The 22,742-nt window shown below is 38.6% G+C and overlaps 1 protein-coding gene across 1 annotated transcript in view; it reads left to right on the plus strand.

The window, feature by feature from the left end:
* The first annotated feature begins 2,039 nt into the window (after positions 1-2,039).
* cep104 (centrosomal protein 104) overlaps positions 2,040-22,742 on the plus strand; it is a 31,885-nt gene continuing 11,182 nt past the window's right edge. Inside the window, exons 1-18 of the mRNA XM_069660183.1 lie at positions 2,040-2,152; positions 2,301-2,474; positions 2,896-3,034; positions 4,292-4,354; positions 7,047-7,123; positions 7,599-7,767; positions 9,968-10,123; positions 10,288-10,515; positions 11,345-11,560; positions 11,688-11,855; positions 13,243-13,416; positions 16,962-17,138; positions 20,053-20,253; positions 20,672-20,767; positions 21,035-21,119; positions 21,580-21,652; positions 21,812-21,920; positions 22,035-22,173. Coding sequence (XP_069516284.1) covers positions 2,040-2,152; positions 2,301-2,474; positions 2,896-3,034; positions 4,292-4,354; positions 7,047-7,123; positions 7,599-7,767; positions 9,968-10,123; positions 10,288-10,515; positions 11,345-11,560; positions 11,688-11,855; positions 13,243-13,416; positions 16,962-17,138; positions 20,053-20,253; positions 20,672-20,767; positions 21,035-21,119; positions 21,580-21,652; positions 21,812-21,920; positions 22,035-22,173 — 2,557 coding nt within the window. The remainder of the gene's footprint in view (positions 2,153-2,300; positions 2,475-2,895; positions 3,035-4,291; positions 4,355-7,046; positions 7,124-7,598; positions 7,768-9,967; positions 10,124-10,287; positions 10,516-11,344; positions 11,561-11,687; positions 11,856-13,242; positions 13,417-16,961; positions 17,139-20,052; positions 20,254-20,671; positions 20,768-21,034; positions 21,120-21,579; positions 21,653-21,811; positions 21,921-22,034; positions 22,174-22,742) is intronic.

Raw genomic sequence — 22,742 nt, forward strand, 5'->3', positions numbered from 1 at the left:
TGTCAAGTTAGCCGAGAGAATAAAGAGCACGACGACATCCGTTTAAATATTTCAAAATAAAATACAATGTTTTTAAAAGTATGGTAGGTTAAATGTCAAGAACATACAAAGTGATTACAATAAAAAAAAATAACAATTTGCAAGGATAATTACTATTTTGAATACTGTGATTGCAGAACAGAGTCATGCATTTTAATACCGCTGCAGAATTACTGCTGTATCATTAGTGCTAACAAAGTTACCGGGACATGCTATGCCTTTTATTTTGGAGATAACAGCTACAGCCATTTGTGGTCACTGCGGCAAACTTCTCTTCTCTCAAGGATCAGGAAGCAGTTATACAAACACTTTAAAAATATACATTTTATATATTTTTTATCGACATGACCATTTTATTAAGTTGTATGCAATTACATAATACAACCAGGTTGTCTCCAAGTCACCAAGTTGACTTTAATAAATAACTGCTAATGTCAAAAACCACCTGAACGCTAAAAATAGGACATTGACGACAATCCAATGCGACTGACGGCAATCCTACCGTTGCGCATGCTCGTCGCGCGCTGGTTGTTGTCAACGGTGGTTATGGAGATGAGATGGGACTACGAGCTGTCAACATTACGGTGATGTACGTGGTAAGATATATTTTGAATACACTCAAGGAAACTTTTATTTAGTCTTGAATATATATCAACACAAAGTATGACATAATATATGACAGTTGTCAGGACATTTATTCAATATCAGCCAGTTAAAATACCTCTACAATATCGCTACTGTACGACGAGCTATGTTGGCTGGTTGAGGAGTTAACAGTTCGCTAATGCCCCCCCGCCCAACATACTCAAGACAGCAAGAAGGAGTTCTCTGTCCTGGCTAACGGGGGTTGTGCGGCTTTATCCGGTACAGTTAATTTTCCTTGAAGGCAACCATAGCAGACCACAAAAGTCACGTAGTAAACAGTCAGTTTTATATTTTGCGTTCAGTTTGACAGAAGTAAATCCTTCAACAAATCTTTAAGCCTCTTGCATGTGGCACACTTGGGGTTAACGTTACTTAATTCATTGCACATGCAGGATAAATTAAGTAGTTTTACGTTTTTTCCTAACCCTAGGTTGTTTAATATTCTTAATGTCAATGTTGATGTTAATGTAATGTAATATGTGTTGACTAAAATACATTTATTTTTTCCATGATATTCTTTCTTAAAATTTAAAATTGACCTTTAATTGCTTATAGCCTATTTGTAGAGCATCAACAAATTTTGCTAACATCAACCAATCAATCAATCAATCAATCAATCAATCAATCAATCAATCAATCAAATCAAATTTGATTTGCATAGTGCCAAATCATAACCAAACTAATCTCAAGACACTTTAGAAAAAGAGAAGGTCTAAACCGTATTCTTTTATGTTGGATTTATGTTGGGTTTCTATTTAGAGAGAGACCCAACATAAATCCACCATGAGATGTACTTTTATTAGTAGGTATTAAATATTTCCTCTTATTGTAAAGTGCTGTCACAGTCCTCTTCTATATTCTTATGATTAATATTACAGATAAAATTCCTCAAAGAAAGACAAAAAATTCCCGGAGAAAAAATAACCCAAAGTTTTCAAATATTGACCATAAGCACCCATTCAAAAACATAGCTCACATAAAATGCAGTCTTAAACTGGCAGAATTTAAATTTGGAACGTTCGGATCAAAAGGTCAATAAACATTACTGAAAATCTGACCAGACTTTAAATTCCTTCCTTTAAGTCATTAACATAATGGACACATGCTAAGACATTAAGAAGTGCAGATTCTTGGTTTACACTACACATATTATATTGTATAGAAACCCACTCTTAGTCAGTAGAGCAGATCAATACAATATGTTAGAATAAAGTAAATTAAGATGTTAGTAAACGCAAATTCGAAGATCTGGGCCTACAAAATAAATTAATTATCACTAATTGTATTTATTTGAAATTTGAGTTATTAAATATCAGAAAAAAATCTTGTATGTGTTCTCAGTGTCCATTTGAGGGATGCCCAGGAAGATAGGATTCATTGTGGTCAACTCTTCAAGTCATGAGGACAACTTCAGTGCAAAGGAGCTCATGGTCCATGCACCAACAGTCAATGGCTGGAGATCCAGCAGGTACATTAACACTGTGATTTATTTTCAAAAACCTGTCACATGAATTCATGGCAAGTTCACCTTTACCATTTTTTAAGTGTAGTTTCATTGAACACTCCCACATTTGGTGTATTCTAACTCAATATTGTGTGAATCAAATATTCCCCAGGCTGTGCTCCTACCCCCAGCACATCACCCTCCAGCTGGGTGAGAGGAGTAGGGTGAGGAAGCTGCAGCTGCTGGCCCACCAGTACCTGATCCCAGCCAAGGTGGAGTTCCACATTGGAGACACCCTCCCAGAAATCGGCACCCAAGGGTTCCCTGGGCAGCTTCGGAGACTAGGGTGAGACTTGGTCAGACTCAATTTTGAACGGAATCCTTTTGTTTCTTTTTCATTTTTGAGTGTTTCAAGTGATCAGATAATGTTCTCTTCTGGTGAGGACAGTCTTGTTCAGGCACCCAGTGATGCTCCATCCACATTAAGCTTTGTTCCTTGGATCTGTTTTTTATTTGTAACTAACTTAGTAACCATTCAAGGATGGAAGTACATTTAGCCAAACTCTGTGTTTTAGTCATGATGGATTTCCTAAGGGTACGTTATAGACTACTGTTTGACATATTGAAGAATTGATTCAGGGATTTACCCACATAGATGAATAACGTATTTGAACATTATATCATCAACAAATGACACTTTGGCAATGCATTTTAGTCTTGTCAGTGGAGAAGCTGAACTGAAAAGACACACTTTACTCTAACGACAGGTACGTATCTTTGTCGGACAATGAGAAGACAGGCTTCAAAGCTCGGGAGCTGAAGTCGATCCATGTAGATGCCATCGGAACATACCTGAGAATAACCTTCCATAGGAACTATGTCAACCGTTTCAATCTCCACAATCAGGTAAACTCTTTTCTGGCACAAAAAACTGATCCAAACTGTTCATTCGTTTATTTTTTTGCCCCAGTTTTAAGAAAGTATTTTTGTTGGTGTTGCCTTCCAAAAGTACATAAGTCACAATAATGACAAAAATCTTGATTTCCTTGTTTAAAGTAAATCAAATCTTACCATTAAAAATAGCTCTAGATGCAGCCATTGCTGTTAATGATGTCTTTCCTGATTTAGATCATTTAACATAATTGGCTATGTCAATTAAGTGCTGGAAACACAATAGAAGTTCATTTGACTTGATTCCTGCTGCAATGGGCTCTGAGGAGCACTTTGCCTGCAATCAGCTTGGTATCCAATAGCAACAGAGGCTCTAGTGTAATTATTCTGATGTTTTTTATGGATTTTGGAGGATTATCATATTTGTAAACGTTGCTGAAAGATACAGTGTGTTAAAAAATGACAGTAACTTAAGAAAGATTACAGAATATGATCTGTTGAGAGAACATCTTAAAATATCAGTTTTGTAGCTTCCTTTAAAATGTTGTGTGTTTAATGACGGCTTCGATAGACACTCCCGGAAATTCCACAATATCACATCTCCACCTCTACCCTCAGCTTTATAAGCTTCAATACTTTTTAAATAGTTCGGAAATTATTAGTTGAATAACCAAATAGTTTATTGAAAGACAATTATTATTTTTATTTGTGTCTTATCTAGGAAAACATGATGTTTACGTTCCCTTTTTCCATTTTATATTCTTGTAAATTGCATACCTTTGTGTGTTTTCACTGTTGATCGTCACAGCAAGACATCACTGTTCTCTCTAATAGCATGTGATAAGCTTTAAACTTTGTGAGAGCCTAAAATAGTAATAAAAGTCAAGTGTGTAAACACAAGTGAATGTAATAAAATAGCTGCAGTTATAATTTTAATCACTTTTTAGGTTGAAATTTATTATGAATACACATTTTATGCTTTATATGTAGCTCCTACCCCAGTGATTGACTCAAAGTACCCTACAAAGTGTCTTGTGAATAGGAGGAATTCATCGTTGGTTTTGGTATTTTAATTTAATTAAAGTTAAAACATTTTGAATATTATTATAACATATCCAATGATAAAAACCAACCTTTATTGACAGGGGGAAAAGTTCCACTACTGAACCCCCCAGCATTCACCCATATATCACCCATATAGTATAACTTTGATTTTCTTATGTAGTTCTGTTTTGTTCTACCACCTCACCAACATCTGTTTATTTTTTTCAGGTTGCTTTGGTTGCCATTAATGTTCTGGGAGATTCTTTGGAAGGCAATGCTTTTAACACAGTTGTAAGTGTGCACTCTCTTCACCTGTGACTCATCACTGAACTTATAGCTACCTAGCAGTAGATGGTGCTGTTGTACTGTGATTCTGTGAGACATTACTCCATCATCAGTCACTCAGAATAGGGCTGATTGATGTTTCCACATCCACCTACAGACAATTCAGCATGAACTTCTGGAATGACGAAATGGAAACGGGTCAAAATAGGTTAATTAAGTTTTCCCCACATGTGATATCATAGTCACTGATGTATTCTTCATAAAACTCCATAAAGCAAAAAACAGGGTGCTTAGCAGCTGTTTATTTTCTGTTATGAGGCTCTGTGCAAAGTTGAATACATTAATATGATCCTTTTTTTGGACCACACAGTAACAATACTGGGGATGGAAAAAAATTGAAACTTACCTGTGGTGGATTTGTATTGGATTTTTTATGGATAGAAAACATAGTAGATATATTGTATAGATGTTTTATGTAGTATTTATTAGTTTTCACTCCAAAGACACTTTAAAAGTATGTCTATATGCACACGTGTTTACCTGAATGGTGTGTGTGTATATGTGTCAGGAATGTAGTAATGAGACACAAAGGGGGGACAGTATGTAATCACACAGGAGGCCTTTAGTTAGCCAGCGTAATCAGATAGTCCTGCAGACGGACAGGTCCTGGAGGACAGAGAGCACCTTAAAACACACACACAAACACACACGGAAACATGGAAAGACACAGACACACACTTGCACAGATTCCAGGGAACAAGCCGTGCATTGTTACTAAGCTAATCCGACTCTGAGCACCTTCACTGCAGCCGTGATCTCACCTAGAGGGTCGGCTAAATCTTGTTCTCTTATGTCTGTTCTATGGGCCGACATTGTGTTTGTCCCTTTGGAGGGATGCTGTAGTGAGTACACACAGAAAAGCTTATTTACATATGTGTCACTTTAAAGGTTCAGTTCATTCAAATTATGTATAAAAAAACGTCTCCCTTATCTAGGGTTGTCTGTTCATGCAGATAGTTTTCTGGTTTTGAGATATCTTCTTAACTCCAATGTAGTGAAGGGGAATGGGATTTTATTCATGGTGCTTGGAGCATTTGGGAATTGTGATGGTTGATGTAAAAGTGCTGCTTTGCTAGGCCTTAATTAAATATTAATCAAAGCATGAATCTTTGTGGATTTCAAAACTATTTTTTCTTTCCATTCTGTTCCAAATGCTAATGCTAATTTTTAGACATGATATTATGCTGATAGAGTGCAATCAGATTTTTTGTTTTGAGCTTATTCTTTATATTTTACAAGTGTTGTTTACTGACCTAGTTGGCAGTGTGATAAGCCATTATCACACCAGATGTTTTGACTTGTCCAGGTGTTGCCAGTTGCCTGTTGGTCTGATTCGTTAAAATGCCGAAGTAAGCCAGTACCCTAAAACTGAAGCAGCTTCATGTAACGGAGATGTAATTCAATCATTCATTTCCACCTGTCTGTCCTTCAGCCTTTCCCACTGAGACGTGTCAAAATGTCTCTTTTCCTTTTATTTAACAGGGAATCAATAGACTCTGAGAATTGAAAGGATATTTCACACGAATTTCCTTTTTTTTTCAATTTCTGTGAACTGACCCTTTAAGAAGTGTAATTCAGCAGCACACAGCTGCTTATGGCAGAAGCAAAAACATCAGACATTGTTAAGATAATGTGACATCAACATTTCAAAATAGGTTAGTAACATATCAGTCCATCAATTAACCAAAGGAGAATAAGATAAGATAAGATAAGATAATAATAGAAGGACGGCTAATCCCAGTGGATCTAATCTCTTTTAGTAATCTTCCACAATAAATGTTGAATGGTACATGGACTGTGCTTATACAGGGCTTTTCTAGTCTTTGCGACCACTCAAAGCTTTACACGACATATCACATTCACCCATTCACACACACATTCATACACTGATGGCAGAAGCTGCTAAATAAAGTGCCCAACTGTCAATCAGTTATCACATTCATACCCGTGGGCTATGCCACCGGGAGCAATTTTGGGTTCAGTGTCTTGCCCAAGGACACCTCAACATGTAGACCGAGGGAGCTGGGGATCGAACCTCTGACCTTCCGATTGAAAGACGACCAACTCTACCACTGAGTCGGTTTTGAAAATATTTAAGCTTCTCATTTCTGGCAGAGTAACGACATGCTGTTAGATTGTGAGTGAACACTGTTTAAGTAAGTAAAGTTCTTGTTACCACTAATTACTGGCTAACAGGAAGTGCTCTGCTCTAGCAGGACGTTTGTCCTTAATGCTGGTTTGGTGATCACAAAGTACTGCAAGAATGATGTCATCAATGTTGTCCTTAGAATAATTGGCCACATTTCAGGTGTTAACAACATGCACGGTGGACTACAAGTCTCCTTATGTGGCCATAGCTTGGAGGGGCTGATTAATGATTGAGTTTGCGTGTTTATGTGTGTGTGTGTGTGTGTTCTAGTGGAGTGAACTTGTATTACTGTGATTGTGAGGTCCAAAGAGTTATTAGTGGATCCTCAATTTTAAAAATCTTGTCAATTTGAGGTTAGGGTGAGGGTTAAAGTTTACGGTCACCTTTACAGCTAATGGGATTAGTTAACAATGGTCAGGTCAGCACAGTAATACAAGAGTATATACGCACGTGTGTGTGTGTGTAATTTGTCCATCTGTTTACCCCCAGCCAAGCAGAGAGCAGCTGATCGAACACTACCTCAACAGTACACAGCTGGAAGCCGCCTTGGACACGACATTCATGGGGTGAGGCTAGGCCATTGAACTCTGGTTTCTTTGTCTTGTGACAATAACATTGTTCAACAAAGCCATTTAGTCTGGAAGCCAACCAATAAGGCTTTCAAGGTCACTCACATTTGAAGACAATGCAGGTGGCAGCCCATGCAAAGAGGAAAACACTTTTTGAAATATTTTTTTATAAATCAACCCCCAAGGGACGTTTCACCTCAGGGTCTCACTTCTTGGGGGGTTAGTCAGTGTTTTTCCCCTTTCATCAAGAGTTGCACAATACTGAGCCGATTTAACTGATGATGACACATATATTTTACACCAGCATTATCTTAAATGAAATTACAACACTAAATCAGCTGTCTCTTGTTGATATTCTAACATGATTGTTAAGCACAATAAGCCTAGACTGATGTTTGCTGGATTGAAATACATGCAAAAATTCCTTGGATTAAACATTTTGTCTTGTCTTTGTGTCCTGTCTTGCACACAGTAAATGTGAGTCCATCTCCCCTTTGGATGATCTGGCTTTTGACATGTACCAGGATCCCGAAGTTGCCCACATCATCCGTCTCATGGACCTAAAGAAGCAGGAAATGGTCCAGCAGGAGAAATTTGAGCACGCAAAAAATCTAAAGCAGGCAATTGCAGACCTGCAAAAGGTACTGTAGCTGCTACAAGGCAGGCTGAATGGCTACAATACATTGACGTCAAATATTTGCTCACATGGTTGACTTGCATGCAGAGAATGATCAGGATGCCTGCCTTTTCAGTGATACATTCAGCTATGTTTTTCAGCCATGAAAGCAAAATGAGGTTAAACAGTATTAAACAGGGACAGTTGCATCTAACCTTTGTTTCAGTATGAACTAGTAGTTTGTGAACACAAAGGTACTAAGATAGAGACTAAATTTCCCAGCGACAGGATGTAGATTTTCGCAATAATTACTGGCTAAATATTGAGATCCCTTTTTCCATTCTTGAACTTTATTCTGGAAAAAATGGTTGACTATAACCGGCTTTATGTAGAAGGAAATATTGTGCCTTTTACTCATTACTTTTACTCACAAAACACATGATCATACTATTTAATACTGTACGCTTTTATCGATAAACCTACCGAACAGTCTCTAATAATGTTGTTAATAGCCTAACTTAGATGGGCTACAACATTAACATGGTTCTTATAGAGTAGTGTATAAATAACAATGACAATAATCTAATATAATAAGTAAAACGCTGTAGAGGGATCTGCATCTGCATATAGATGACTTTGGGTATATTAAGTTTCTTAGGCTTATAATACGTCTGTACTTTTACATTTAAACTTGAACTTTGACTTCTCATGCAGTATTTTTACATTCTGGTATTATGACTTTTACAAAGGTAAAGTATCTGAAAAATTATATTTTTTAAGGTAAAAGTTCTACAGTCATGGCAGGTTTTGTTTTACTGTGCAAGTCATTTTCCCCAAGATTCACTATTCTAACGGCACACTTTCAAAATACCTACATAGAATACTTATTTGCTGTTATCAGCGTCTGTTAGGAGCTTATGTCTCCTCTTATGGAGGGTACTTTGCATAGCTTGTATTCAGGAACGTTAAAGGGAAATGCATTTTAAATTTTTAAGGGACAGCATGGTCATATCTATACTTGGATTAGTGCTACTACTCTGAAAACTCTAAGCAATGTTTTATAGATAAAAAAATTCAGATCCAGATATTCATTTTCCATCCAGTGCCTCTGCTACTGATGACATTTTTTCTTTAGCACAGCCAAGTTTGTCAAGCTTGTATTCTTTTTACAGATATCCAGTGTAATTTCACCACTGTTTGTAACAGTAGTTGTTAAACATTGTTCAGATTCCTGTTACTGACCTCCTTTGTATACAGCGTTACCATGCTGACCATGAATTTTTAATAAGCTCAACAGCTGTGGTGATGGTCTGTGTCTGTCTCACTCCCAGCCACAAGTCTTTCTGTAACAAGATAACACACACACACACACACACACACACACACACACACTAAACACTTGCACCTTGTTAGCATAGCATATTGGCGTTGTTCACAGAGCAGTTGTCAAGGTACTCATGCTGAAAATCCCTTGTCATCGCACCCTCAGGATGTCAGAGGATGGTTTGTGGTGTTACATGATATGTGAAAACACACGACAAAGAGAAGACAGGACAGACAGCGGAGAATTGGCTTGTTGGCATGTAGCATGTAAGAGCTACATGCTGAAGATAATAAATATAAGTTAGACAAACATCTGCTGTGTTTATTTCACCACCTGTTTATGTCCCAAAGAATCACAGGGCATTGATGTTCAGACTGTGTCGCCTGGCACCGTGTTAACAACTTAATTCAGCTTAATGGAATTTCCTCACATTGAAATTACGTGTTTGACTTACTGGAAGTTGTTGTCAAATTTCCAGCCTGTAAATGTTAATGATTCACCACATGGCACACGTACTGTAGCCCGCATCACTGCTGTTTTATTGTGCAGGGAAGAACTGCCTGTGTCAAGTCCAAATGTATCTTCAAATCAGCACCAGTTAGGTTTAAAGGTTAACTCTGTTTCATTATAAGGTATGTCTTATTTATCGATTGGTTATTATGAGATGGTCCTCACCAAAGGATTTTCTGAAATCTTGGAAAACTGTAAAATCAAGCTAATAAAGTACAAGGTGGCCAAAAAAAACAAGCATTCAGATGACACATATGTATGTTGTCTAGGCCGCTTTATTTTCGGGGTAAGACTGAGAGTGAGAGTGAATGTTAACCTATATAAACAGGCAGTGGAGGCTTCTTGTGTCACTTAAGGGCTGTCTTGTCCCCTTCTTCCTGGGCTCTTCCAGGTGGGGGAGCGTTTGGCTCGATACGATGTGGAGAAGCGATGTGCAATCGAGAAGGAAGACTATGACCTGGCCAAGAAGAAGAAGGAGCTGATGGAGGAGTACAGGAAGAGCGTCTACCAGCAGCTGGAAGTCCACAACCTGCTGGACATGGCAATGGTCAGTCACTAACCACTGATGGTGACTTCAGATTTTTTGTGTAATGGAAAAGATATATTTTTTCTTAGGTGTTGAGATGTGAGGAGAAATTCTGGGTTATAGGCAAAATCATAACCCATTCTGCCTCAAATAAATTCTGTTCTATCCTTGCGTCATGTCACTAGATCACGAGAGCTACAGATTCATCCCCAGCCAAGGATCCTCCCTCCCTCCTGCCTTCTCCAGGTCACCATTCATTCACCACTAAGCCCCTTGTGTCCACAGACACATTCAAGAAGGGAAAAAAAAACAACGCTCCTCAGAACCAACTGTCAGACACAGGAACTTTTGCATCTAAAGCAACCATTCAACCTGAAACACCATGCACCCCTGCTGCTGTACCCAAGATAGATGTAAGTGCTACTGTATCACATTTGTTGACAATTTAACCCATTGCAACATCTTTACGCAGAATTAAACATGTCTAACATATGCAGACACTTCAGTAACAACTTGTCCAATACTCCGATGTTGAAGACTCTATGGACAGCCAGTTTTGATATTGTTTTTTCTAATTAATAATTTAGTTGTAGACAGCTGTTTGCTTTAGCTAGTCTGCTTGCATGATTATCTTTATTGTTGTAAACATAATCTAGCATGTCTCCTGCATTAAGCCTCTGTAGTATTGGAACCTAGAGCATAAATGATGACCAGCAGGGGCTTTTATGCTTTACTCACCACCTACTGAGACCGGCCTTACTGCAGGTTTGGGTTTCACTATTTAATTAAAATCGTGCAACAGTTGGCTGACTCCAGTGGCTGCCAACCTGGCCTCACAGCAGGGCTTTGAGCCTAGTACAAGCCAGCAGGGTGCCAGTTGGGCCCGGCCAGAGGAGATAGTAGTAGCTACATGGAGCTTAGGCTTGTTTTGAGAGGGTTAACCATAGATTGTCAACATGGTGCTGAATGATCGACCTATTCAGTGATCAAATGCTAGTGAGAGTTAGTGAAAGAAGAGGGGTAGAGGTGATTAATTTTTTAAAGGGGTTTGGAGATATTTTTCAGTTGATCAGTTTTCTTTGAGCCTCTGAACAAAAGGATATCTTGTCTTGTTTTCTGCTGAGAAATATATGAATACAGCACATATAGATAAAATTTAAAGTTTTAAAATATAATATACAGTATGTATGTTAATGTTAATATATAATTTATAGCTATGAAGTTGTTGTTATGTGCTGACAGGTAACCAGTGTGCCTTACGATGAGAGGCCGCTGCCAGCCCTTCAGAGGAAAGACCAGCCTGTTGAGGTCATCCAGAGTCCTGAAGAGCAGCACTCTCCCCAACCTGATGCCCAAAGGGCTCCATGCAGCCCTGAAATGAGCGGAGAGCCCGAGCCGCTGACAGAGAAGGGCCAGAGAGAGGCTGGCCTCCCAATAGAGGCCTTTGGGGAAAGCCTGGTAAGTAAAGAAAGGGGGGGAAACATGGTTATGTTTCTTGCTTGTGTTTTATGTTTTACTTTATGTTTTACTTTCTCTTGGGTTGTTATTTCTTAAATACACTGGTTCTTCCTGCTATTCTTTTCAGGTTGCTGGGGCATATTCCAAAACCTGGTCCTACAGAGAGGATGCTCTCCTGGCTGTGTACAAGAAGCTTTTGGAGCTATCGCCCTCCACCCCCAGGGAGGAGCTGAGGAACATGACAAGAGCTGCAACCTTCCTGGTGAAGAGGGCCCTCCTGGATAAAGTGTCATCTGTGAGTCATGTATTGAAAAGAAAGTTGTCTAGGTGTAAAGTTGTCTTTATAAATCCATTTTTTAAGAGAAGAGTCTTTACTTAAGCTTTAAAAGAATTCAAATGGTTACAATGAGCATTCACAGTTTTTCCGCCGATGAGTGTTCAGCAAAGGTGCAAACATAGGTAAATGAATGTTAGAGTGGGATGGCCGGAAGGAATGGACAGTGTTGTGTGTGTGTGTGACACCTGTGCTGTTTTTTTATATGTCATGCCTCTTTTTGCTTACGCATTGCTGTCACGCTGTGCAAAATCACTGCCTGGGACAGAAATATGACAGCATTGTTTGGTTCAGTTAAAAAAACAGATCTGGCACAATGGCACAGCTCCCTTACTACACTGTTGCGAATTCTCTTTAGCAAAAGGAGAGAAGCTTCATGTGTTAATCTGTGAATATCATTAATGTTATACAGAAAATCAGGACCTCAGTCAAGTGACATAAATATACTATTAGGATTAAATAAAACTACAAATATTATGCAATTCATTTTCTTCTGTTATGTCCACATTAATTGAACAGAACTGCTGCCAAGAAAGAGGCCCTATTAAAGTGTTATGGATATGTTTACTTTGCCTCTGTTGCATACTTCTTTAAATCATATTCTATGTATTTCTTTGAAAAACAGAACGTTTATGTTGTTAAACCATAAGCACACCCTCACACATGCATACTGTTAACAATGATCCCCCTGTACCATATTCAACCCCAGTTTTCTCTCCCTGAACTGGCTGCCTTAAACCAACAGATTTGACAAGGATCTCCTTGTATGTCCTCTCTGGAAATCGCCTACAACCTGTGATGTAATTAAAAGCGTTAGCGGCAATTCGTGTGATTCTTGTGATTTATTTTCCTAGCTACATTAATACACTGAATGTTCCATTAAGATGTTAACTGGCTAATTTCTAATTTCTGCTCGACAAATGGGCTTCAATTTACTTGAACATTAATGCACCCTTCTCTCAGTGGTCTATACTGCAGGTCATTATTACATCCGTGCTCTGTAAACAGCCCAGCATGTTTCTTTTGGCTTTTCACTCAGTCTACCCAGTCAACACAAAAATTACAGATATATTCATGATGCAGTGGTATTTTAATTGCTTTGGGGAAACAGCTTTGCATCTTTCTTTTCACTGCCTGGTGGGTATGCCTGGATGAATTATTTGCTAGCTTTATAAATCACCCACCTCCATTTATAACAAATGAATGTCACTCCATCTACATACTCTAAACATTGCCATGTTTACATTGCTAAGTCGAGCCTTCCTGCTAATTGACATCACCCTTGTGCTAACCTTTCTTGGGAATTCCGCTTAGTTTGGAACTAATTGTCCTCTTGCTCCTTCCTCAGGTTTTTCACGCCTCCTTGAAGCTGCTGCGGCTACTCCTGAGCCAGCTGATCCCAGCTCTGGGGTTGGGCCGGACTGAGATGACCCACTGCCTGGAGCAGACATGGCCCAACTTGGTGGTCAGGACTGGAGACTCAGCCAGCCGCTTAAGGGCCACGGCCAGTGCCTTCATAAAGGTATTTTTACTTATCGTACTAACCTGTCTAACTTGCACCAGTGGTACTACTTTATTTACATACAGTAAACTATCAAAGAATAACAGTTATTAAAACGGAAAAAAACACCACACCATGCCGGTGTAGTATTTGGAAGCCATTTTGTAATTCTGCAGTTAGTGTAGCTTTTTCTGTATTTTTAGATATTGTCCCAGTTCTTGTAGTATATGTCAGAAATGGGAGTTCGGTTACAGCTGATGAGCAAACTATTCTGCCCACCAGTTTCCTGTGCTGAGCTGTAGGGTTGCCAAATCACACGGAAATAGAGAAGGTGGAAATTTGCAGCTCTTTAGAAGTCCAGAATCCCTTCTTATGACACAACTTTTTTATCTTGCGCAAGACAAGAACATTCCCTAATCCAACATTTCTGTCTTTGGCAAATTGAAACATTTTAACAAAGTGGCAATGTGAGATGCAGTCATTAGGAAACAATGAATACAGCAGAGTTGAGTGTACGTAAAACAAAGAAGCACCAGATTTTATATGTGGGGTTATTGGCAGGCATGCAGGCAAGTTTATTTATATAGAACATTTCAGCAACAAGAAAATTCAAAGTGCTTTACACGAGACCACAAAAGCAAAGAAAGACATCATAAAAGAAGACATTAAAAAGCAAAGTGAAGATACAATATAAACAGCTAAAACAGAAGCTAAAATATAAAAAGACAGTTATAAAATATCAGAATAAAAGTTAAAGTGCAGGTCTAAATAATTAAAATAGTTATTAAAATACATTTATTAAAATAATTTAATAAAAGGCAGCTCTAAACATATTAGTCTTCAGTCTTGATTTAAAAGAAATGAGTGTTTCAGCAGACCTGCAATTTTCTGGGAGTTTGTTCCAGATATATGGAGCATAAAAACTGAACGCTGCTTATCCATGTTTGTTTCTGACTCTGGGTGCAGAAAGCAGACCTGTCCAGGACGACCAAGAGTGGTCTGGATGGTTCGTATTGTGTCAGTTGCTCACAAATGTATTTTGGCCCTATACACCATTCAGCACTTTGTAAACCATCAGTAGTATTTTGAAATCTATTCCAGCCAGTGTAAAGACCTCAGAACTGGAGTGATGTGATCTACTTTCCTGGTCTTAGTGAGGACTCCAACAGCAGCGTTCTGAATCAGCTGCAGTTGTCTGGTTGAATTTTTAGGAAGACCTGTAAAGACAATGTTACAGTAATCAAGTCGACAAAAGATAAATGCATGGACCAGTGTTTCCAGGTCAAATTACAAGTGATAATGGTTTATTGATGTTAATTTACTACACATACTAACATGGTGGGACTTCAGTCATCTTGCAACACATACTAAAGGGTTTAGGTAACCTCCCTATCCCATGAGTCAACCCAAAAGGTGGAACAGCTGGATGACAGCATGAACACAAACCCAAACTCATTCATCATCAAACACATACAAACACTTAACAATCCTACAAAATACAAGGTGAAAATTACAAAAAAACACAAGACTAAAACCTACCATGTCTATGAAACAAATTCAGAAAACTCCCAAGAAGTCAGTTTCTGTGACTGAAATCTAGTCATCTAAGAAGATAAAGCCTTTCCCTCTGAACTCTGAATACTTCAGAGAAGTGAAAACATGTTATAATGTGTCGTCACTACACAATAGAAAAATCTTACAGAACCATTATCTGGAAAGTTTCTTGTCTACTTTCTTGCATTTGCATTGGTCACTATTTGTTTTTAAAATACTGTATATCAAATCATAATAGGGAGATATTGATTACAAAAATAATATTCAGAATACAAAGATGCACTTTAAAAGACCCTCACTCAATGTGTCCAATTCCAGCTGAATCTAAATACATGATATACTGTTGGCTACCTGTTCACTCTCTCAGTAGTCATTGTCCATATAAGCCGTAGTATCTCTCATTATTACTGTACTGCTTTGATCAATATAAAAGCAGAGGGAAAATACACATACAACTCACTGAATTAATTGACAACTTTATTTACCTGCAAAAGGAAAAGCTTATTTATACATGTATTTATATGCATAACTGTGTTTCTTAAGTGCATGTTAACAAAAATTATGCCTACATTTTCATAAAGGAGGTTTTGTTCCTTGTGAGTGGAAGCAATCTGTGGTAAAATACCTTTTATTAAGGTATTCACAAATGCCTTTAATACAATGACGGCAAAAAGTTATCATTACCACAGGAAACAACTTTAAGACCAGCTCCAGCATGTGCAACACTCAATCTAACTTTTCACAAAGGCAATCAGTACTTTATATGTTATTTAAACTGTTAGTCTAATATTACATTTGTAGTTCTTTATATGTGTTAATTGGATGATTGATAATTTGACTAACTATAAGGCCGAACTCCTCAAGCAGGCAATTCCATTAATAACCGGTCAGTATAGTGATAGCGTCATTGGTATGAATAGCATTAACAGTAGATGAAACACTTGATGCATTGACTCTAGATGCATGTAACATAAGGACAAACTAAATATGTAGATTTGTATGCTTAACTGGGTTTTTATGTGCATGCAAACACAGATAATGGCTGTGTAAATGATGGGCAACAGCCATTAGTTTCCATTCTAAACAATGACCAGATTTTTTGGATCTACATGCCCCGAACTAAACAAATAGAAACAACAGCTCCAATGTGTGTTAAAAATCAAGTCATCCTACCTCCAGTGGCACACTTAAGTAGAGTTTATCTGTGCACACTCGGTATTCATTTGGGTGAGCATGTTATTCAGGTTTAAAACAAATGTTAATCTGGCTGTCATGTAAATTTTCGCAAAATGTAGAGAACGGGGGGAAGGAATTGCAACAAACTTTTTTTTGGTTAAGTATTATCTCAGAGTTTTAGTGTCCACCGTTCAACTTCCTGAGAGGCTTTTTTAAGGACCAATAAGGGTTGTTACATGCAAATGCAAAAACAAACTTTGGTGCATTCTCATGTGTAAATACAATTTACCTGTATTAACAAAGTATGTGGACATCCTAAAATATATATTGGCTTGTGATTTTGGCTGATGGATTGGGTGATGTGGTGTGTGATGAGTCAGGAAGGGAGTAGGTCTTTATGAGCGTCAGTAGCTTCTGTTTCTATGAGTTCAACTTAGGACAAGCTGTGCAGGCAACTGCCATGTGTCTCAGCCCTCTGAAATCATCGTCTAGCCCTTCTGAATGCGTTATAGCAATGACTGAATGCCTCTTCGTTGTTTTTATGTGTGTATGTGGTGTGTGTGTCACATTTATTTCCAACATTACATTCCACCCACCTGATGAGCCTTACATGGTAAACAACTGAGGGAAGCTTTTCCAAGAGGCTACCTGTAATTTAATAATACACTTGTCTTCTCTGTCATGACTTGTCCCTCTAACAGATGCTCGTGTGGAATTACACATTGCCACATGTAACATCGGGCAGATATGTTTGGATTGTGACATACATATATAATACATTTCATGACTGTACATGACTGTAAAGTCTTTGTGTCTTTCTCATGCCCCCCTTTTAGGAAATGGCTCTTTTGAAGGATGTTCGCGTCCTGCAGGTAATCCCTGGTGAGCTGGTGAAGCCCTTCAAATCCAACTTCCCCTCTCGCCTGGCTCAGAGTCGAGCCGAGCTGATCCAGAAGCTACTTGCTGAACTTGGTACTGACAACTCTGGCTTCACCCTAGACAATGTCATGAAAGTAAGTAACCTCAAATATGCTAAATGCATCTATCCATTCTTTTCTTGAATATTATTTGCTGGAGACCCCTAAATCAACTGAAAGAGAGTCCAGCTGTACATTTTTGTCAGTTTGCATTAAAATAACAAATGGCCAGATAGCAGGTCAGGGAACAACTTCAATGAGGAATCATAAATACGACAGGTATGCTCTGTATGCAGGTATCAAAGACCTGCAAAGCAAGACAGGAACATTTTATTGTACAAATACTTCAGACAGTAACTTTATTTACAAGGCTAATTTATAAATATATATTTCGTCACCACAAATAGTGGTGTTTATTAAATGCTCAAAACTTCCCATAACTCAGATGCTTTTGACCATGTTAATGTGGTCAATATCCTCACTGGAACTATTGAAATCTTTATGTAATAAGATAATTCTTCTATGATGTTGAGGAAAAAAAAATCTTCAACCACAGTGTCCCTCGGCTTCTGTACTCTTTCTGACTTTTTAGGTCACTCTGTCCCATATTTTCTTTCTGTAGCTTATCCACTGTGTCAGAAATATTCTGGAAGACACACTCAACATGTTAGCGGATTTAATAGATGCACAATGTAGATGTCAAGAAAATGCCAGCTTTGTATCAGAGTTCAGAATCAAACAGGATGTGACCGATTTCTATACTGAAGCTGTTGACAGCTACTGTTGTGTTTGGCAAAGTATCAACTTTGTCTGGAAATAGCAATTACAACAACATCCTCTATAACATGAAAGCACATGCACTGTATAGAGTTAGGTATAGTATTTTGTCTATATAATACTACTCTATCATGCTGACTTCCCGTAACATTTGACCTCGTAATTATGATGTGACTGACTGAAAGCAGAGCAGTCCCTTTCTGACTCTCAGGGGCAATTCAGTTCACACAAACAGGCTGTCATTAGGCTCCCATCAGCTGAGTCAATGTTGTCACCATTGGCATCCACTTTACGTCCCCTGCACTCCTCTGGTTTCCAGCAGTGACCTAATATCTATGTGCAAACTATCCAACTGTTGACCAGGCCGGGCAGGACAACCACCCTGTCCTCCCTTCTCTGGTTTACGACCGGTCCTCCACCCGTCCCCCTCCACTCAGCCCTCCTCTTGACTTTACTCTGCTTTTATCACTGAAAGCAAAGGTAGCATTGGGTGGCCTGTGTTTGCATGTTTGTGCATGCTTGCTCAGTGCCTGTCTTCTTTGTGTTGGCTGCCTCCCATGTTTGCCTGGGAAACATTTCGGGTCTGGATGGAGATGTGACAGGAGGGCTCTGCTTTATTCCACAGCTTGACTAGGAACATATAAGAGACACCAGGTTTAAATTTTTATCCACCCTTTCATAGCCCATTTCTTAATCAATTTTGATTAAGAAATAGACAATGAAATCATTGCTTTCTCTGTGATGCTCTGATGAGATACCTGGTAAGTCACTATGCTAATCAGAAGTGGCTCTTGTTTGCATACCAGCTTACCACAGATACAATTCCATGCCAAATTCAGGGACTATAAGTCATGAAGAGGTAACTCCAGGTTAAACTATAGGTCTTCAAAGCTATGGAGGTCGTTTTACTTCTTCTCAAGGTGTATTGACATGATAATTAATACTGAATATACCTGATCTGGATTGCAGACTAAATTATATGTCTAAAATGGTCATAAACACAATAAAAATACATCTAAGCAACACATTAATTCAGATCTATAATAGTCAGATCTACTCATGTCTTAATAATGAGGGCTGTGATGTTATATCACTTACAGTCTGCAATATTTTGCCTGCTAGCTTCCCCTATAAATAATTCAATAAAATATAAAACACTTGATAGATTATTGAAACCTGGAATTCCTACCTAAAACTGCTTCTTGTGTCTGCCTCTCGCTCATGTGACTTGCCTTCTGATAGCTCTACAGTGTTAGCTGGTTTGAACATTTTTCCTTTTTCTTCTACTGTCACCTGGGTGATCTGCTCAGAGGCGGGAACCAGAGTGAAAAAAGGGGGTGATTGGATTTCCTGTAATTAAAATGAGAGGTGGTCGGCAGCGACAACAGAGAATAATGGCAGGCTGTCCATGAGCCGGTTGAGCAAGGGATTGGTGGCCTTTGTGCACAGTTTACCTTTGGATGTTAATGTGGTCCACAGGCGAGACTGTCATTGTGTTCAGAGATTATGTTGGATGATGGACTTCTTTGACGTCATCATGTGCTCTTCTCTTAAAGGACATTGTCAACCTGGTTGCTGTTCTGCAGATGAAACTGGACTGAATATGTGGCAAATATAAATAAAACTTGTGTGTTATCAAATGCAAGCTCTGAATTTGATGTGCTCTGCCTTGTTTCCCCTGTATTCTGAAGTTAAGACAAGTCAAGGCAAGTCTGTGGGAATAGACTGTGAGGGTTCTCAGTCATGCAGGTCATGGTAATTCAAAGGCTTTATCCAAAAGGCAACTGGACATAGTAGAAGTTCTTGAAATTGATTGAAGAACTCCAACCATGTCCTCTTGCCTTTTCCATTAAACCTTTGAATGGAGGCAATTAAAACAACCTTACGCCAGGTTAAGAAATGCAGTAGAATAACATCTTAACACAGTAGAGATAAAGAAAAATCAGTTAAATTATTAAACAAAAAATTCTTCATCGCAGTTATAGCGGCCAAACAAGTGGCAGCAAAGTTTTAGATTGAGTTTCGAAGTGAAAAAAGTCTGAATAAATTTTATGTCAACAACAACGACATACCTCTTTCTTATGTCAAATAAATGTTTTTCTGTTTTGTAGGAAAAACCAAGTTTGAAACTGGCTTCTGTCATATATATAAACAGTAATATGCAGTAAGTCAAAATTCATGCTCAATTCTACTTTAGTACATGCTTATAGATAAGCCTGTTTTCCTCTCTCAGTTCTGTACAGCAGCTTTGGAGCACAGTGCATCAGCGGTTAGAGAGCTGGCTGTGCACATCATCTTATCCATGTACCAGCAGCACAGAGCTGCTGTCCTCAGCTACCTTCCATCCAACGATGCAGCTGCACGGAAGAACTTCCTCTACAAAACCCTCTTTGATGGCTTCGCCAAGATTGAAGGAAAGCTGGTGGAGACTCAGGCAAGACGTTTTTTTTCTTTAGTAAACATGAATCTCATCGAAATGTAACCTTATGTAACATTTTTGATATATTTGGACACTATGTTCACTGTGTTAAAATTACTTACTGCAACAAACTGTCAGAACGAAGATGTTCACTTAGTTATTTTATTAAATTGTAGTCACAGATTGTTGTCATGGATTGAGCAGCTGGAGAAGATGGACAGTGACATCATAAGATATGGCAGTCAGGAGCAGTTGAGATTTAGCAGTGCACTCCCTAGCAATCCTTTGTTTCATCACAAACTGAAATGTGTATGAAACCACAGAAGAGACCAAAAGTTTGTGAATTGTGAAATCATAAATGTGTGAAGGAGACAGTAGAAAGGAAATACTGACTCTGAATATGAGGCTGATGACATGTCATATTTTTATCCAGACTTTCAAGAAGGGAGGTGGTCAGCTGGATGGACAAAAAGAGAAGGCAGAGATTCACTCTCTTCAGGAGCAGCTGGCTGCCTTGAAGGAGATCACAGTAGGTGGAGCTGTCATTAGACTGCAATTATATCACTTCTTGCAATAGCTACTAATTTGTATTTTAACTCTGCACAGACTTTGTAGACTTTCAACTCTGTAGGTGGTTAGAAACTTAATCAGGTGTATGGATATACAGTCTCACCGTTTATCCAAAGCTGTCAATGTCTAAGTCCCTTTTAAACTGTTGTAGAGCTTTTCTTGTGGGGTGGCATCTCTTTATGTAACTTTGTTAATGTTCCTCATTCTTCTCTGTGTGCTTTTGAAGGAGAGAGGGAATGGAAGCACCAAAGAACAATTGCCTAAGAAAGAAGCTTCCAAAGAGAAACAGTCCCAAAAAGCTGGCAAAGCAAGTACGTACACATGTTTATAGAGAAAGATAGAAATAAAAACACCTCACTTTCTACTCGCCATAAAGATATTCTTTGTAGAATTAAACATCCAACTGAACACCAACAAGTCTGATTGCCACAAAAAAAAGTACTATTTGGCATCTTACAACTGTAATTGTGTTTTAATCTGGCGTAGTTTAATTTTGTTCTAGTTTTGTTTTATTACATTAGCCTGTAAATCTTCAAAGCTTCACATTTGGGAATGACCCCCTTCCAAGCTATGAAGCTATTTATGGACCTCTGATGACAAAATTATGCTCCCTTTGAGGCTGGAATAAGTCTTCTACATCTTCATATACTTCCATAAAGTATTGTTTCTTTTCGTTATAGAGTGCTGAGCCTAATACGGATGATGCTTGAAAGGTAGCTTTCAGATATTGCAGTCATGCAAATTAACAGATTTCGTCTTCTTAATTTCCAGCTGCTACAAAAGTGCCCCAGAACATGGTCACAGACAGCACTGATGTCCAACAATCCATCAACTATCTGGACAAGTAAGTGACTCATAAGTGAGTGGAGACCTTAAAAACACTGCAGCCTAAGGATAAAAATGGTGTATACTCCAATTAGCTTAGCCGATTTCTCTTTTTTTTGTTTCTCTACGGCTCTATGAAGAAATATGAGCTGATTTGCTGTCTTATCTGATGTTTCAGCTTGTGTATATTCTGCGGTAAAAAGGATGAGTCATTCACAGAGGATGGATTGGACCTTCACTACTGGAAGCACTGTCCTATGCTAAGACGCTGCGATGAGTGTAGACAGGTATTTTGTAAGTGTGGGCGTATTTAAAGTCCTGATAGAAGGATATCCGCCCAGCTGTTTATTAAAGCTAATAAGGCTTGGGACATTGTGTACAGCTCTGCCTTGTGTTCACAGGTAGTTGAGATTGCCAGCCTCACAGAGCACCTACTTGGTGAATGTGAGAGCAGGTCCAAGTTCAGCCTGTGCCCTCGATGCTCAGAGGCCGTGGCCACTGAGGATCTGACTCGCCATGTCCAGGGTCCGGCCTGCAACCGTGAGTTCCAGCCTCTTTCTTTCTTGCCCTGAAGACATTTCTTAAAATGCTGAATGTGATGAAAAAATTTTTTTGCTTTTGTAATTTTTCTTTTGTCTTTAGTGGATAATTAAAGTTTACACAAAGACAGAAAAAAGGAGAGATTGGGGAATGAAATACAAAAAAGTTCCTGGTGCAGGTCTTTAGAGGGTATCTAGTCAAACTGTCCTGGATTGTACTCTTGCCCCTGACGATTATAACTGTTACTGATAATTGCACGTTGAAAATGTGTTAATCAGAGCATTTTCAGCTCTCCTTCTCTCTCTCTCTCTCTCTCTCTCTCTGTCTCTCTCTCTCTCTCTCTCTCTCACAAACGGACACACACACACACCACATGCATGCTTAATGATTCATTTCTTTATTTGCAAGCCATTTGTTCCAAAAAGACACATTTCCTGAAACACTTATTCACTAACCTCAGGTTGATAAACTTTCTGACTCTTTTTCTTAACTGATTCTCCACAGTGTAGACTTTTCAAGCTGTCCTTGTTTAGCACCCAGTGCAGCTGGGATGTGCATCTATTTTAACC

This window comes from Semicossyphus pulcher, unplaced genomic scaffold (assembly GCF_022749685.1).
Source record: "Semicossyphus pulcher isolate SPU_LCO1_2020_fin unplaced genomic scaffold, fSemPul1.0.p SCAF_13, whole genome shotgun sequence".
Classification (NCBI taxonomy): domain Eukaryota; kingdom Metazoa; phylum Chordata; class Actinopteri; order Labriformes; family Labridae; genus Semicossyphus; species Semicossyphus pulcher.